The sequence below is a fragment of the Lissotriton vulgaris genome, chromosome 5 (genome assembly GCF_964263255.1).
Source record: "Lissotriton vulgaris chromosome 5, aLisVul1.2, whole genome shotgun sequence".
NCBI classification, from domain to species: domain Eukaryota; kingdom Metazoa; phylum Chordata; class Amphibia; order Caudata; family Salamandridae; genus Lissotriton; species Lissotriton vulgaris.
The window spans coordinates 420,344,075-420,360,103 of NC_141693.1; the positions used below are offsets into that span (position 1 = coordinate 420,344,075).

The 16,029-nt window shown below is 41.2% G+C and overlaps 1 protein-coding gene across 2 annotated transcripts in view; it reads left to right on the forward strand.

Annotated features, from left to right (window-relative positions):
• The window catches only part of WDFY4 (WDFY family member 4), an 856,906-nt gene that overhangs the window by 355,096 nt on the left and 485,781 nt on the right, over positions 1-16,029 (forward strand). For both annotated transcript variants that reach the window (XM_086921796.1, XM_086921797.1), the window contains one exon: positions 7,166-7,263. In XM_086921796.1, the coding sequence (XP_086777922.1) occupies positions 7,166-7,263 (98 nt within the window). The remainder of the gene's footprint in view (positions 1-7,165; positions 7,264-16,029) is intronic.

Consider the following 16,029-nt stretch of genomic DNA (forward strand, 5'->3'; position numbering starts at 1 on the left):
TTAACAAGATAGAGGACGTGGGTTTTAAGTGCTGTCGGAAGTGCAAAGCTTGCAAGTTCAGCAAAGATTGTAAAACATTGACTGTTCCTAACAGTAGGAGAGTGTTCACAATTCGGAAACGATTGACATGCAACACTCCATACAGCATATACATTTTGATTTGTCCCTGCAACAAATGGTATGTAGGCAGTACCAAGCACACTGCAAAAAAACGGGTACTTGAACATTTACGTGCCATACACAACAACAACAAACAATATCCAGTTGCTAGACATTTTTCAAGTATGCATATGCAAAACGAACAGTTGGTGCAGTTGGTTGTGATTGACAGTGTTGATCTTGGAATAAGAGGAGGCAATATGGAATTGTCTCTCAGAAAATTGGAGTCTAAATATATTGTGGATTTTGAATGCTTAACACCAAAAGGTTTAAATGTTACTGAAGAACTATCAATCCACTTATATGATTAGGAATTGATTTGTATGGATATTCGCGACTTTCTTGATTTTAATCTAATTCATTTTATTTTCAGATTTCACACATCACGAGGTGGCGGAACAACATGGAATTATAATAATATGTATTACGTCCAGACTTTGTTTCCAAAATGAGTCCTACAATTGGGTTGATCCACAAAAAGTGCCCACTTGTGCACGATGAATTTTTCGGAATCAGTTACTTACCGCGATATCACTATGCATAATCGCCCACTGGGGCAAAACTGTATAACAAACACTTTGGGAGTTTTCAATGACAATGGCTATGACTTTCTGATAAGATTGAGTACATTCGCCCACTGGGGCATAACTGCAAAGGATTGAATATGTAGTAACTGCTATGATTACGTTAAGCACACAGTATTGTTGTTAGACGCTGTACGTTTCCATAGTAACAGGAGTGCATCCAATCACGTGAGCTGGAACGTAGTACGTAACCAAATGGCGATCCTCTGCACAATTATGCTTTTTGATAATTTATCTATTATTTACGATGTCTCTGGTTTAAACACCATTATGAATAGAAATTTGCGTATGTGCCGCCTATGCCGTAACAATTTGAGACGATACGAATAAAGGATTGTTGATACATGCTGTACGCTTCCTTAGCAACCAAACATACGAGCCGGAATGTAGTAACCAATCACAGGGCGACCTTCCGTACGACCATGTCTTTGTGATATTTTATCTTTATTGTTCTATAATTTTGGTTTAAACAGCATTACGACCAAAAGACTGTGCATGTGCTCTTATGTCTAATATGCGGCATTATATGGCGAATATTTTTTCATATGAAATTTTGGAATGGCAATATTGCAGATAATCATATGACTTTCATACAAACGTGTTTATTGAACTAAATTGTTAATATGAGATGCATGAGGTTGACTGTTTGATTAATATACAGACGATTGTAAGCAAATAACATGTTACAACATGGCCGCCACCAGTTATCGTGATGGTAATTCATTGCACTAGGGTGTTGTGTTTAAAAAATCGCAACCAACGCCACGAGATGAGCGTGACCAAGCCGTAATGGCGAAACGCGTCGTGGAACTTTTGTCATCTGCCGAATAAATTCTTTGAAATTGCAGCTCTGGGTGTCCTGCTCTCATCATAAATTTGATGTGTTGTGGAGTGGATATATATATATATATATATATATATATATATATATATATATATATATATATATATATATATATCCATACTAATAATATAAAGAGAGAGCCCAAACCTTTGAGGCGGGTAATCTCATGAACCACAGCACCAATCAGAACACCCAATACAGCGTTGGAAAGGGCAGTTGCAGCAGAAGGACATAGGCTATGCAGACACCCACAATATACATTTAAAAGGTAAAAGAACCGTGCCAGCAAAGTAGTCCCTTGTGGGCGTGTCTGCGTTGTGATGTGGGTGTGTGCTGGGGGCGTGACAAATGCTGGGGGCGTGCGGTATGTTTCGCCCTTCAACCCATGTCTCATATCGTGTGCTAATTCCACCCTGCTCCCTTTAAATACCCCTGCACCTCATAATCATAAGTAACCCACCCTTACTCCTTAAAATACCCCAACACCCTTAAACACTAACCCATCTTAACCCTATAAATATACCCTGTACCCCAAAACCCAAACCTATCCCTAAACCCTAAAAATACCCCTGTACCCCAAAACCCAAACCTAGCCCTGAACCCTATAAATACCCCTGTACCTCAAAACCTAAACCTACCCCTGAACCCTAAAAATACCCTTGTCCCCCAAAACCCAAACCTAGGCCAGAACACTAAAAATACTACTGTGCCCCAAAACCCAAACCTACTCCTGAACCCTAAAATACCCCTGTACCCCAAAACCCAAACATAGCCCTGAACCCTTAAAATACCTCTGTACCCCAAAACCCAAACCTACCCCTGAACCCTAAAGTACCCCTGTACCCCAAAACCCAAACCTACCCCTGAACCCTATAAATACCCCTGTACCTCAAAACCTACACCTACCCCTGAACCCTAAAAATACCCCTGTACCCCAAAACCCAAACCTAGCCCAGAACCCTAAAAATACAACTGTGCCCCAAAACCCAAACCTACTCCTGAACCCTAAAATACCCCTGTACCCCAAAACCCAACCCTACCCCTGAACCCTAAAAATATCCCTGTACCCCAAAACCCAAACCTACCCCTGAACCCTAAAATACCCCTGTACCCCAAAACCCAAACCTAGCCCTGAACCCTAAAAATACACCTGTATCCCAAAACCCAAACCTACCCCTGAACCCTAAAAATACCCCTGTACCCCAAAATCCAAACCTAGCCCTGAACCCTAAAAATACCACTGTACCCCAAAACCCAAACCTTCTCCTGAACCCTAAAATACCCCTGTACCCCAAAACCCAAACCTATCCCTGAACCCTTAAAATACCTCTGTACCCCAAAACCCAATTCTACCCCTGAACCCTAAAAATACCCCTGTACCCCATAACCCAAACCTACCCCTGAACCCTAAAAATAACCCTGTAGCCCAAAACCCAACCTACCCCTGAACCCTAAAAATACCACTGTACCCCAACGCCCAAACCTACTCCTGAACCCTAAAATACCCCTGTACCCCAAAACCCAAACCTAGCACTGAACCCTAAAATACCTCTGTACCCCAAAACCCAAACCTACCCCTGAACCCTAAAAATACCCCTGTACCCCAAAAACCCAAACCTACCCCTGCACCCTAAAAATAACCCTGTACCCCAAAACCCAAACCTACCCCTGAACCCTAAAATACCCCTGTACCCCAAAACCCAAACCTAGCCCCGATCCCTAAAAATACCCCTGTATCCCAAAACCCAAACCTAGCCCTGAACCCTTAAAATACCCCTGTACCCCAAAACCCAAACCTACCCCTGAACCCTAAAAATACCTCTATACCCCAAAACCCAAACCTAGCCTAAACCCTAAAACTACCCCTGTACCCCATAACCCAAAACTATATCTGAACCCTTAAAATACCCAAACACCACAAAACATATACCTCAGTACCCCAAAACATATACCCCTTTACCCATACTTACCTTATCTAAACATTAAAAAAAACATGCTTTTACCCTTCATGTATTTACAATGAATTTTGTTGTAAATGTATGCGTGGTAAAAGCATATAAAATGTAATGCCATGAGTTATAATGGCATTGCGTAGTCATGGTACTTTCGTGATGAAAGTATGCGGAGTGATGTTATGCGGAAAGAAAGTTGCGGAATAATGGGTGTTTACTCTCCCCCGGTAAGTGCATTGGTGGCACGGCGGCCCACATCTCCAGCAACATACTCATATTTTTTCACCACCCATTTGAAAAATGCACAGGTCTCTCTCATTGATGGCCAACACCGACATACACTTTTAGACACACCTCCCGCCACAAGTTCTAGAATTGCGAACTTTAGAGCTGGGGAGCTAGGTTCGAATCTCGGCATCATCTCAACATCCTGTGATTCCAGGCAAATCGCTTTGTCTCCCCGTGCCTACCACAAATGAATGTGTTCTTCTGTAATGTAAATTATGCTCATGCCATGTTGTTGAGTTTGCGCTATATAATATTGCAAGGAAAAATAAAGTAGGGAAACTCGAGTTCACACACTACTGAACGCGCACTCTTAAGTGCATCAGCAGTGCACTGGGAATCGGAGCGTTTCACAGGCCTATCACAGATGAGAAATGCTATCAAAACGAAATCCTACAAAACAATATACTACTGCCCGGCACCAAATCATACCCGGACAAAGTCGGGACGGGCTGCTAGTATATATATATATATATATATAATATAGTAATATATATATTAGCATTTGCTAATCTTAATCTTTTTTTGTAATCTAGCAAAACCCCAAAAATAACCATATCATTTAATTGGTAAGCAAATGATCTAATATCAGGGGATAAAACCTTAGTTTTCTCCTTTAACTCTTTGAGATAGAAATCTTTAGATATTATAGTGATCTTAGCACCAGAATAAAAAAGAACCTTTGTAGTTTTTCCATCAACAAAGATTTCATCAGTGGGATAATTTTTGCTTTCTTCATTTTGAACAACCTGAACTTGTATTTGACCACAATCTACATCATCACTAGATTCATATGTGTCACTCATATCATAGTAAATTTGGTTGACTTTCCCTCTATAATTTCTACCTTTACAAGCAGTCGTGAAATGACCTTTTCTTTACATTTATTGCAAGTAGCATTCAACCCAGGACATTGTTTGTCATTAGCCAACTGACCTAGCTTACCACAGCGAAAACACTTTGCTTGAGATAAACTAAATGTAGTGCTACTTTCAGGAAATTAACTTTTCTTTTTAAAATCTTTCTGTCCATTAACATCCTTACCACTTTGTTTAATGACCTGTATTGAATTCCTGTCTTTTTTTCACAGCCTTTCTTAACTACCTCTACACATTTTAAGGAGTGTTCTACTCTTTTTGCAATGACGACTACTTCATCTAGAGTGGGTTCATCTTTTTGCTAAAGCTCCTCCCTGACTCGATCAATACTGCACCCTAGCATAAACTGGTCTCTAATTCTTTCAGCAAGAGTGGCACCAAATTTGCAAGATGATGCTAATTTTTCTGAGAGTAGTCACATAATTCTCAACTGTTTCATCTTCCAAATGTGATCTGTGACCAAAGTGGTATCTCTCAAGAATTGTACTAACCTTTGGCAAGTAATGCTTATCTAGTTTAGCAATGCATATTTCACACTCATTTAGGTTATGGTCATCAAATTCCGGAAGATGATCAAAGACCTATTAGCCTTCTGAGCCTAAGCAATGTAAAAGCAAAGCCGTTTTTCTCTCTGCATTTAGGGAGGATCCACAAACCCTGGGGTACCTCTCAAAACCTTTACGCCATTTTTGCCATTTTATTGGAGGATCCCCCGGACTTGATAAGAAGAACGGCGGTGCAGTTACATTTTGCATTGTTGAAATATGTGAGAAGAGGACCTACTTGTATGATAAAAGCATGCACAAACTAATATAAACAAACAAAGTTTCAAAGTAGGTACATTTGTAACATAAAATATAATAATGACGTAAGATTGTACTAGGTCACAAACAATTTAAAGGTCAATGAAATAACACCTCCAACAATGCATAAAAATAGTTTAAAATGTAGATACTGGGTTGACATTAAATATGCTTTGCAGATCACAAATGTATCACTGTGTTAAAAATAAAGTGTGCGCATCACTGACAAGACACGCTGTTCTCCGACATTCTAAAATTGCACACTTTTGTGAATTGAAGCAAAGTGCTCCACTTGGTAAAACTCTAGCACTCACGGTAAACTTCAAGCGTTTACTTCAAGTTAAACTTCACTTTTGTAAAGTCTAGTGCTCACATCAATCTTCAAGTGCTTACATCAATCTTCAAGCGCTTAAGACAAGGTACAAAAGATATTGAAATCCTAGTGCCCAGCAAGGTTATCCATCCATCAAGAAACACCACTTTTAAAAGACATTAGAAATATTTCTTCACTTTACACGTGCCAGACGAGGATTTTTATTTTTGAAGAACTGTTGTAGTTCTCATCAAAACTCACGCAGACATTACGTAGAATTAAAAGATAATACCTTATTAAAAGGATAGAAGAAGTGACTTTCCTTTGCAGTATAAATGGATGTAATGTTGAGATCCTTCTTAATTCTCCCTAGAAGAGTAGAGCCATACTATGTCGCCAAATGTAAGAATCCAAAAACTCATTGGAGAGAATCAAAATAAGTTTATTTTAGGGAAAGGATCCCATCCATGAACTTCCTGTCAACAGCAGAGCATCAAGGCTCCAACTGCAGTGCACAGTCAAGGACATTTCACAAGATAACATTCTATATCACATGGCAACACATAGAATCCAGGGATGCCACAGATCATTTCTTTACCCTCTTGCTTTTGTTAGTTAAGGTAACCCTCTCCAATTTACTCTTTTAGCTGCACTTTTGCTGATGCTCTATTCTTTACATTATTCATTTTATCATCTTGCTAATTGCCTCGTTGGCTTCCTCTGCTGACCTGCTCCGTTGTTTTTTCTGTTGACTGGTGACATTCTGTTTGCTAACTATCGTACTTGTTGTTTTGGTTTGGTCTGCCTTTAACAGTTCATATTTGTTGTCTTACTATCCTTTGTCCATTAAGGAGAGCCTGGCATCCTACCGTTTGACTTTTAAAACACTGGAATATGTTCCTTGCCTCTAGCAGTATACGGTCAGTTTATCCGTGAGGCAATGACCTCGTGATATGTTTTATTGCTTTTACATTGAGTCGTGCTCACTTAACTTCGTGCTTTTTAGCATGGTATTTGGATAATTGTCCCTAGGGCTGTCTCTGTTGATTTGTCACTGCTCAAGGGCTCTTGTGCTTACACTATTGATTTGTCAATTGGCTAGTGATCCTTTGATCTGCCCTGTCAGAGATGGTTCTTTGAATCCATCCTCTGGTTGTGTCAACATACAGAGAATGCCTTCCCTTTCTGAATTTGTTTTGCTCCCTGCTTCTTTTGTTTCTCATGTGTTGCTTGTATTTTTCCACTTGAACTGCCTCTTTAGCTGTCATGGTGTGCGGCTCATTTACTGTTTGGATTGTATATGCTTTTTGTAGCCCCCTTTCACAAGTGATATTCTTTTCTTTGCAGACAGTACCTTGGTTTTGCACTCTCTCCAGATGTATCCCAACAAGATCCAGTCTCCTGTTCTCCTGATGGAGCCTCCAGCGTCTCACATGGCAGTCCAGGTAAAACGCAAACCACAGCCGGAAGGAGGCTGTGAATAGACTTCAAGTTGATTCAAATGTAACTGTTAAAGGATGCAGCTAAACCTGATAGGACCAATTCACAAAAAAATTTAAAAGTGCAGGCAGAGATTTACACCTCCACCTGAACTTACTGTTTTCCCCAATTCACAAGCGATTTCAGAAGTGGTATTTGCACCACTGGAAATGTCACGTGACTGCGGACTCTTATTTCCCCCCATGCAAGAGCACATTTCCAGGGTAGGAAGAGGTCAGATGGGGGTTTCAAAATGGCCACAAACTTGCATATTTGAAAACGTTCACAAGCCTCATATTGAATGCCGATCTTTCCACCCTTCACTACTGCAGATTTCCACAAATCATTTTGTGAATTCGTGGCAAGTGTAAAAGGGTTATTTTTGGCTGTAAATGCAAAATTATGGTTGAAAATACCTACTGAATAAGGCCCACTTGAAACATTCATATCTGCACCATGCTTTGAAGATAATGTCCTACTGGTTAACTAGTTCTACAATTAGCTAACATCAAGGCACCTACTCATACTCAGAAGCAAGTGTACATGTTTGGTTGGCCTGGTCCCTCTGGCTTCTCTAGTGATGCCTTTATAATGAAGATATGGCTGACACAGTGCTTAATTTAAGCCAGTGTTTTCCAGGACTCGGCACAGCACTTAATTGCCGGAACCTGCACTTAATTGTGTAATTTAACGATGAGGAGAAAAACAGTTGTATGTTAATTCAATAAACATTAAACTAAACAATTAATACTTGCCACCCAAGCCATTCTTAAAGCTTTGGCGGCCTCGAACAGTCTGATTTGTCACACTTGTAGCAGTGTGATGGTTACTGGTTGTGTAAGTACAGTGGTCATGTGTGGTGCAAACTGCGGTAACCTCCTGGCGAGTGTCCAGCACTTTTCTTCTTTTTTTTTTTTTTACAAATTAAGTACTGGGCTGACAGATAATGGGCACGATTCCTTTTGGATGTCATTCCATGATCCTTATATGCTTTGGAAACAAAGAAACCATTGAAAAAGGTCTATCATAACTAACAAACAAAGCTGGCACTGCAGCTGGTGTATTGAGACTATCAGAGAAGTCCAAGGGGGCCAAGCAGGGATGAATCCATGCCAGATATTCAAGTTAACCATGAGCCATGGAAAGTAGCTCCATTATGGTTCATTCTGTATATGGTAACTCGGTGGATGAATTATTTCAATCCTGCATTGTGGATTTTAACCTCTGTCACAGGCAGTGTTTGCTCTGGTCCAGTTAGCCTTTCATCCCTCTAAGGCTGATAAAATATGTACCAATGAGTTGCGTAACAATACACATTGCTTATCTTTCCGTAGCACTGAGAGTCCTCGTTAGGGGGAAGTTGTGACCACAAAGTACACCTCTTCTATTATGCATGAAAAACTATATTTGTGGATATCCTGAAAATCTGGAATGGGCCTCTCACCTTGACCAACGTTTGATACCCATGGTGCACTAAGATAAGAATTCCATTAATTCTGGTATAATTGCAGTGGCGAAAACTTAGGTATTTTGCCATTGTACTTTTTATATAGTCCCTATTTTATTTTACACTTCCAATATTACAGTCAAAGCAAAGTGTAAACCAAACATGCAAAATATTACAGCATTTTTAATCGACAGCATCAGTCTCAAAGTACGGAAAAAAATTGGCCCCTTAGTGTGATTTGTGTTGAGCACACAATTTGCAAAGCATACATATTAGCTGTCACTCAGTTGTGTGGTGGGAGACTGCTTCTGAGTTTCCCATGCATTATTTGGACCATCCTTGAAACATCTGGGGTGACACGCAGGCAGAAAACTTTATTTACACATTCCCCAAATCCACTCATCCAAGCCCATCAGCATCAACAGCAAATGTAAAACCTGCACAGGTTTCCTGAGTGAGGGAAAACCTTAGGGTTGCCTTGAGCACAGATGCAGGTTCTTTGACATGCCTTAGCTCGCAAAAGACCATTAGGAATGGAGCATTCAGAGTCCAGGCTACTGACACTTAGGCTAATGCATGGTAGCCATAGTTGTAGTACCAGGACTGGTACTATGGCTAATAGAAGTAAGCAGCAGCGGTCCATGCAGGTAAGAGTGGGGTGGGGAGAGCAGTGAGACCGGGTGCGGGGGGATTTCGACAGACGACGATGAGGGAAAATTAATTATTTAATTCCCCACCGCTCTTATCTGCACAGGCCGCTGCTGGTAGCAATATTAGTTGTAATTGTCGACCATCATCAGTAGAAGTAATAATACGAGTAATGCTAATATTGGTAGTATTAGCACTGTTTATTGTAGTTGACATAGTACCAACAGTAGAAGTATTTTTCAAACTTTAACATTACATTAAAATTCCTTAAGATGATCATCTTGGGGTCGTTGGTTACCACATGATATACCTTGCTCTGTTGCAAATATCTATTCTAACATGATATATAATTTGCACAGAGTATTATCTTATGCAGTTAGAGGGTGGAGGTGCAGTTGGTGGAGAAGTGTGGCTCAATGGTTAGAGCGGCAGACCCTGATGCTGAGGTCTGGCCCGGGAACAGGGTTCAATTCCCGACGCGGCAGGGTCTTGGGCTCAATGTCTGCGTATTTGATAATTCTCGCCTCGGTGCCTATTCTAATCATGGGTCCCACTCTGCAACACTGGGCAATAGCTTGCTTGATCTCTACAACGGCCCCAATAGCACTGGGGATGCCTGGCTTCACCTTGGGGGTGCCCAGTAGGGAGCATCTCACAGGGAAAGCCGGGGAGGGTTCCACAGCGGTATACAGCGCTACGATGCCCCGGGATGGGGCTGCAGTGCACTTTACAAGTATAGACACATTTACATTTACAGGGCTTTCTCCATAACAAACTCTCTACAGTTTTGCAGCGGAGGAGGAAGTAATTTAATGGTATATGTCTATTCTAACCAATGGTGTTGTTTCCATGGTACCTACACTGTACCAACTTTTCCATCAGGAAGTACCAAACCTCCACCAAATTCTTCCCTATAATTACTAGTAGTATTGTTGTGATCCAAGTAGTATATATAGTACTAGTAGTTGTACCTTTATTTGTACTAGTAGATATAGCTGTAATAGTCCTAGTAGTAGCAGCAGCAGTAGAAGTAATTGCTCTAGGAATAATAGTAGAACTATTAGTCGTAGCAACATAAGTAGTTATCCTAGTACTAGCAACTGTAGTTGTAGTCGACAGTGGTAGTTGAAGGATTAGTGGTACCAGTAGTTCTGTGGTGTGGAGCGTTCAGATATGTTGGTCCTCAGACATGCCCAGGGAATAGTTTTTATTTCTACTTTATCGCAATGGATTCCAACCAGTGCTTTAAATGGGCCGGTACTCACCGGTACTGAGTACCTGCACTTCCGAATTTTTGGGTCCTCAGTGCCGGCACTTCTTTATAGAAAGAGAGAGTACCGGTACCTTGATCACCGACAGGCTCAGGTTATGTATCTCCTCTACCTCAGGGCAGGGCTTCCGAGCAGCTTGCACGTAAATGAGCCGTGAGCCCGTGAAGTAGCCGACCTTTTGCAGAGTTGCTGCTGAATATTAGCAGCGCCCATTTAATTGCTCCCAAACTGCAGGGGTTTGTCACGCTGTGATTTAGCTTTAGTGCCCCTACCCCCACCCCTCCATCAGGTGTGTGAAATGAGTCTGGCCTCCAGTCACAAACCCAGTCCCTTTTACGGTCTGGCACTGGCTGTAGTGAGTGAGTGGCAGCGCATGTCAGTCCTCCACCTTCGGCAAAGTCGTTTTTTTTTCTTTTAATTGTTTTTCTCCAGCACTGTAGCTGCTTCCCTTAGTGTGCCCCTCCAATACTAATCGCTGCATTTGGTAATGGGTGTGAAGTTAGCCCTGCCCTTTAGGCTATGTATAGCAAGGAACTTGCAGCGCACCAGGAATGAGCTGCCATGACAACTGATTATGTATTTGGTTTGGGGAAAGACAAGGAGAACATAGAAGGAAGAGGGAGGGAGGAATGTAAAGAAGTGAGGTGACAGGTGAAGTTAGGATTGCCTCTTTTACAGATAAAAATGGCAGATATTTGATGAGTTCTGAAATCATACATGGGCTTAGAAATGTATTTTAACACACATTTGTTAAATTTGTAAAGTCAAAACTCTGGTACATTTCTTGTTAACATATAGATATGTATAATAGTATATGTGAATATATGTGTGTGTGTGTGTGTGTGTGTGTGTATGTATATATATATATATATATATATATATATCGAACACAGATTCCCGGTACAAGCTAGTACCCGCTCTCGAGTGGGTCGTCTCTGGGGTCCCGGAAGCCCAATTTATCTCTCCACACGTTTTCCTTTCAAGAAAGTACATATATATATATATATATATCCAATGAGAATCCCCAAACCTCCACACCAACGGCGTGGCGAAAGAAGGAGACAGACCCCATATATATAATTAAAAATTCCACTTTACCTGATCCTGTGGTCCGTCTCCTGCTTCGCTGATCCACGCGATTGGAAGTATGTTTGGAGTTTGTCCTGCATGTTAAACAAGGAAGTTGGTTTGCTTCCGGTAACTGACTCCCTCCCTGAAAGTTGGCGTTTCTCCTTCCAAACCACCTTGCAAAAAATCCTCACGGGAACTGTGGCGAAAGGCCCCCTATTGCAGCCGGAAGATTCGAAGAAGCGAAGTGAAGATTTACATTGGCCGGGTCGGAGGACCTGTCGTGGTCTGTCTCCAATGCTACGCGGTGAGTCATTGGCAGAGCATAGATTGGGAGGTAATCGGATTGGTGAAAGATACAACGCAGTTGCCACGATTTACAGCAACTCGACTTGTGGAATTTTCAGGCATAGCTAGCATGTCAGCGGAAACTGTTCGCGCTAGAGAGATGGAGGCAGAGGAGTTATTTGGAAATATACCAGCCGTTGTGACCGGAGCTAATAAAAATCCAAATAAAGATGCAAAAAACGATGTTATTGACGTGAAAGCATTAATAAAGCAGCTCGAGAAAAATAGAAAATTAGAAATCACTAAATGGTGGGAACATTATTCGCTGACTAAATATTCTGAAGCAGGTTGTGTTCCTCAAGGTTTGAGTATTTTATTAGCACCCAGTTTTGACAAACCCAACCCCCTGATGCTGAAGGAGTGGGGGCAAAGTAATCTTGCAGCATCTATGAACTTGGTGCATATACTCAATAAATATGCTGCCATAGATCGTGTGGAGGTGCTAAAAGAAATTGAAAAACTCAACTTAGAGATTGACAAATTTGAGGAAACGGATGTGACAAAGAAACTGAAAGAAAATATGGCTGAAAGGCTAAAAAGGCATGAAGACAAAATTAAGACCAGAAAAGTTCAGAAGTTCGCTAGAGATCAGGCGGATTACAATAACGGTCAAATCTTCACATTTGCACGCAAGTATAACATCGTGAAGCAGCAACAATACAGTGACAAAGGCACCAATAAAGTCAACAAAATCACTGCATCTACCACAGCCTCAGCTAAAGGAATTCACGCAACCTGCGATGACACAACCAGCATAGAAACTGAATAACTCACTAGTGATTCAAGCTTTGATGCAGACACACAAACAGCACCAATATTAAATCTGGAAGAAGAGTTAGATTTTTTAGTAGAAGAGAGACTACAATCCCTGAGACCAAGACAAAGGAATGCCACAAGAAACGCAGGAATAAAAGAAGACGAGAAAGAAGAAGGAAGCATAAAGAAAAAAAAAAAAAAAAAGACAAAGAAACCGATGTGGCACAAGAAACAATAAAAGATGATAATTCTATTCTCAATTTGTCCGATGTAACATTAACAACAGCAGAAGAACAACTTTTATCTCTCGGATTGAATTATTGTCCTAAACAACCATTCAACTATGCATCAACGCACATAGATGTTTTTTGCTTCAACAGAAAACTTAAACTGAAAAAATTCTTCAGACTGCAAAATATGAACAAAATCTACAGTCAGATTCTCATCTTTCTGAGTCCCACACAGTTCTGTCGAACCTTGTTACTTCTGATGTCTCTACTCTTCTATCTTTGCATGATCTTGAAGCTACTACTGATTCTCAACCTATGCAGCAGGATATGGATATCAACACCCAATCCAGATTAACCAAGATCAATATGTTACAGGAAGGTGTGGGTATAACACCCTTTAAAGCGAAATCTACCTTCATCCCAATGATGACAAAAGATGCTGTTGACACCTTCCATGATTGTGTAACTAATGACATAAAACAACTTTACAAATGTTCAAGAGCAAAGAAAAAGAAAAACGCTCGCAAGCTAATGGAATACAACAGACTCATGAAGAAACTGCATGACAACACCAATATTGTGATAAAGAACTCAGATAAAGGTGGCAATTTGGTCCTCTGGCCCAAGAAAGAATACATAACGAAGGCAAAAAGACAATTAGCTGACACCAACTGCTATGAAAGAAAGTCTCATAAAGATTATGTTAAAGCAAAAGAGACTTTATTGAAATTACTGTCTCACTGGCGTAGAGAAGGCTTAATTTGAATTCATAAATTCAAATTTATGAACAATAAATTCCCTGTCCTTCCAGTGCTTTACCTAATTCCTAAAGTTCATAAATGCAAGTCCCACACCTGGTAGACCCATCATTTCGGCTATAAATAGTGCCAGTGAACAGGTCAGTCAATATATTGACTTTTTTTTCTACAGGACATGGTTAAAAGTTTACCCAGCTATGTCAAAGACACAAGTGACTTTCTGCAGAAAATAAAGGAACTCCAATGGAATGATGATATTCTGTTGATAACTTTAGATGTAGAATCTTTATATACCAGCATCAACCATAGCCAAGGCTTAGCATCTGTTGAACACTTTCTTGGGAAAAGAGCTATTGAGTTTTATCAGCACACTAAGGTTTTAATCAGTCTAATCGAATGGTGTCTGCACAATACCTACTTTTTGTTTGGAAATTAGTTATTCAAACAACTCAGAGGGGTGGCGATGGGATCCTGTTTCTCCCCCATCTACGCGTGTTTACACGTTGGCTGGTGGGAGGAACAAGTCCCGAATAAACAACATCAAGTGTGGGTTAATGAGAAGATAGTCAGATATCTTCGTTATATCGATGACATCTTTATTCTCTGGCAGGGTGATGAAAATGAGGCTACTATGTTTTTAAAAGAAATTAATGACAACACCCTCAATTTAAATTTTACGTCCCACGTTAACAAGAAAGAAATAGAATTTCTGGACGTGAAAGTATATATCAGTAATGCCAGGATAGAAACCCTTTTCAGGAAGCCCACCGCGGGCAACACAACCCTACATGCCACTAGCCTACATCCCAAACATACGATTAACAGCATTTCGTATGGAGAAATTCTCAGATTTAAGAGAATATGCAGTACCACCAGCGATTTTGAAGCATGTGTCAAAGACATGAAGGCTAGATTGAAAATGAGAGGCTATTCGGATACTATTTTAAATCAGGCTATAGCGAAAGCCAACATGCGACCCAGAGAGAATCTACTGCTTCCAACTTCCAATGACATTGAAAGCTCTGACAACAGCTTGAACAGTAATGTAATGTAATGTAAAGCACATTTCTATAGCGCTCCTATCACTCCAGGGAGTATCTTGGCGCTTAACCAACCCAGGTGGACGGGTAGGGGGCAAGATGATGAGTGCCCTATTACATCACACTATTAGATCAAGGCTCTGCTGGCTACATCAGTTAAAGAGAAGACCCAAGTTTTTAATGCTTTCCTGAAGTGGGTCTCCTGGGATAATGCTCTTAGGGAGGGTGGTAACTGATTCCAAGCCTTAGCGCCCAGAAAGAAGAGGGATCTGCCACCTCTTGTAGTCAGCTTAAAGCGAGGAATGGTAAGCAAGTTCTGGCTAGCAGATCTCAGACAGCGGGTGGGGTGATATTTCTTAAACCCGTTGCAGAGGTATTTAGGTCCTTGCTGTTGGAACGCCCTGAACGTGATGACAAGTATCTTAAATAAGATCCTTTTACTAATAGGCAGCCAATGTAGCGCCTTCAGGGCCGCTGAGGCTGAGGATCTACGTGGCCAGCGTAGTACTAGGCGCGCAGTGGCATGTTGGACCATCTGCAGTCGGTGCAGGACTGACTTGTTAGCTCCAGCATACAGGCCGTTGCAGTAGTCCAACCTGGAGTTAATTAAAGCCACTGCCACCGTTTTTCTGGCTGGCAGCGGGAGGAGATCGAAGAATTTCCTCAGTGCCTTTATAATCTGAAAGCAGGTCCCAGCTATAGTTACTGCTTGATTTTTAAAAGACAGTTGGTCTTCGAACTTGATACCCAAGTTCCGAGCCGATGTGATGGTGTTGGGTGGCGCTTCTGCTTCAGCAGGCCAACACCTCTTTGGGGAGAACAGATTGTGTTTCCCAAACGGCATGATCTCTGTCTTCCCGGCATTACATTTCAAATGGTTGTTGGTCATCCAGTTGAATGTCGCTGTTAGGCATTCCTTTAGATTTTCTTCAGCACCTGGCCTGTCCCTGTCCAGCACCAGGATTAGCTGGGTGTCGTCAGCATAAGAAATTGTACTGATCTTAAAAGATGCGATCAGTTCCATAAGTGGGACCATGTACAGATTAAAAAGTACAGGGCTTAAACTAGAGCCCTGTGGTACCCCAGAGCTGACGACCTTTGCTTCCGACTGGAAAGGGCCCAGCACAGTGACCTGACGTCTGTTGCTGAGGAAATTCCTAAGCCAT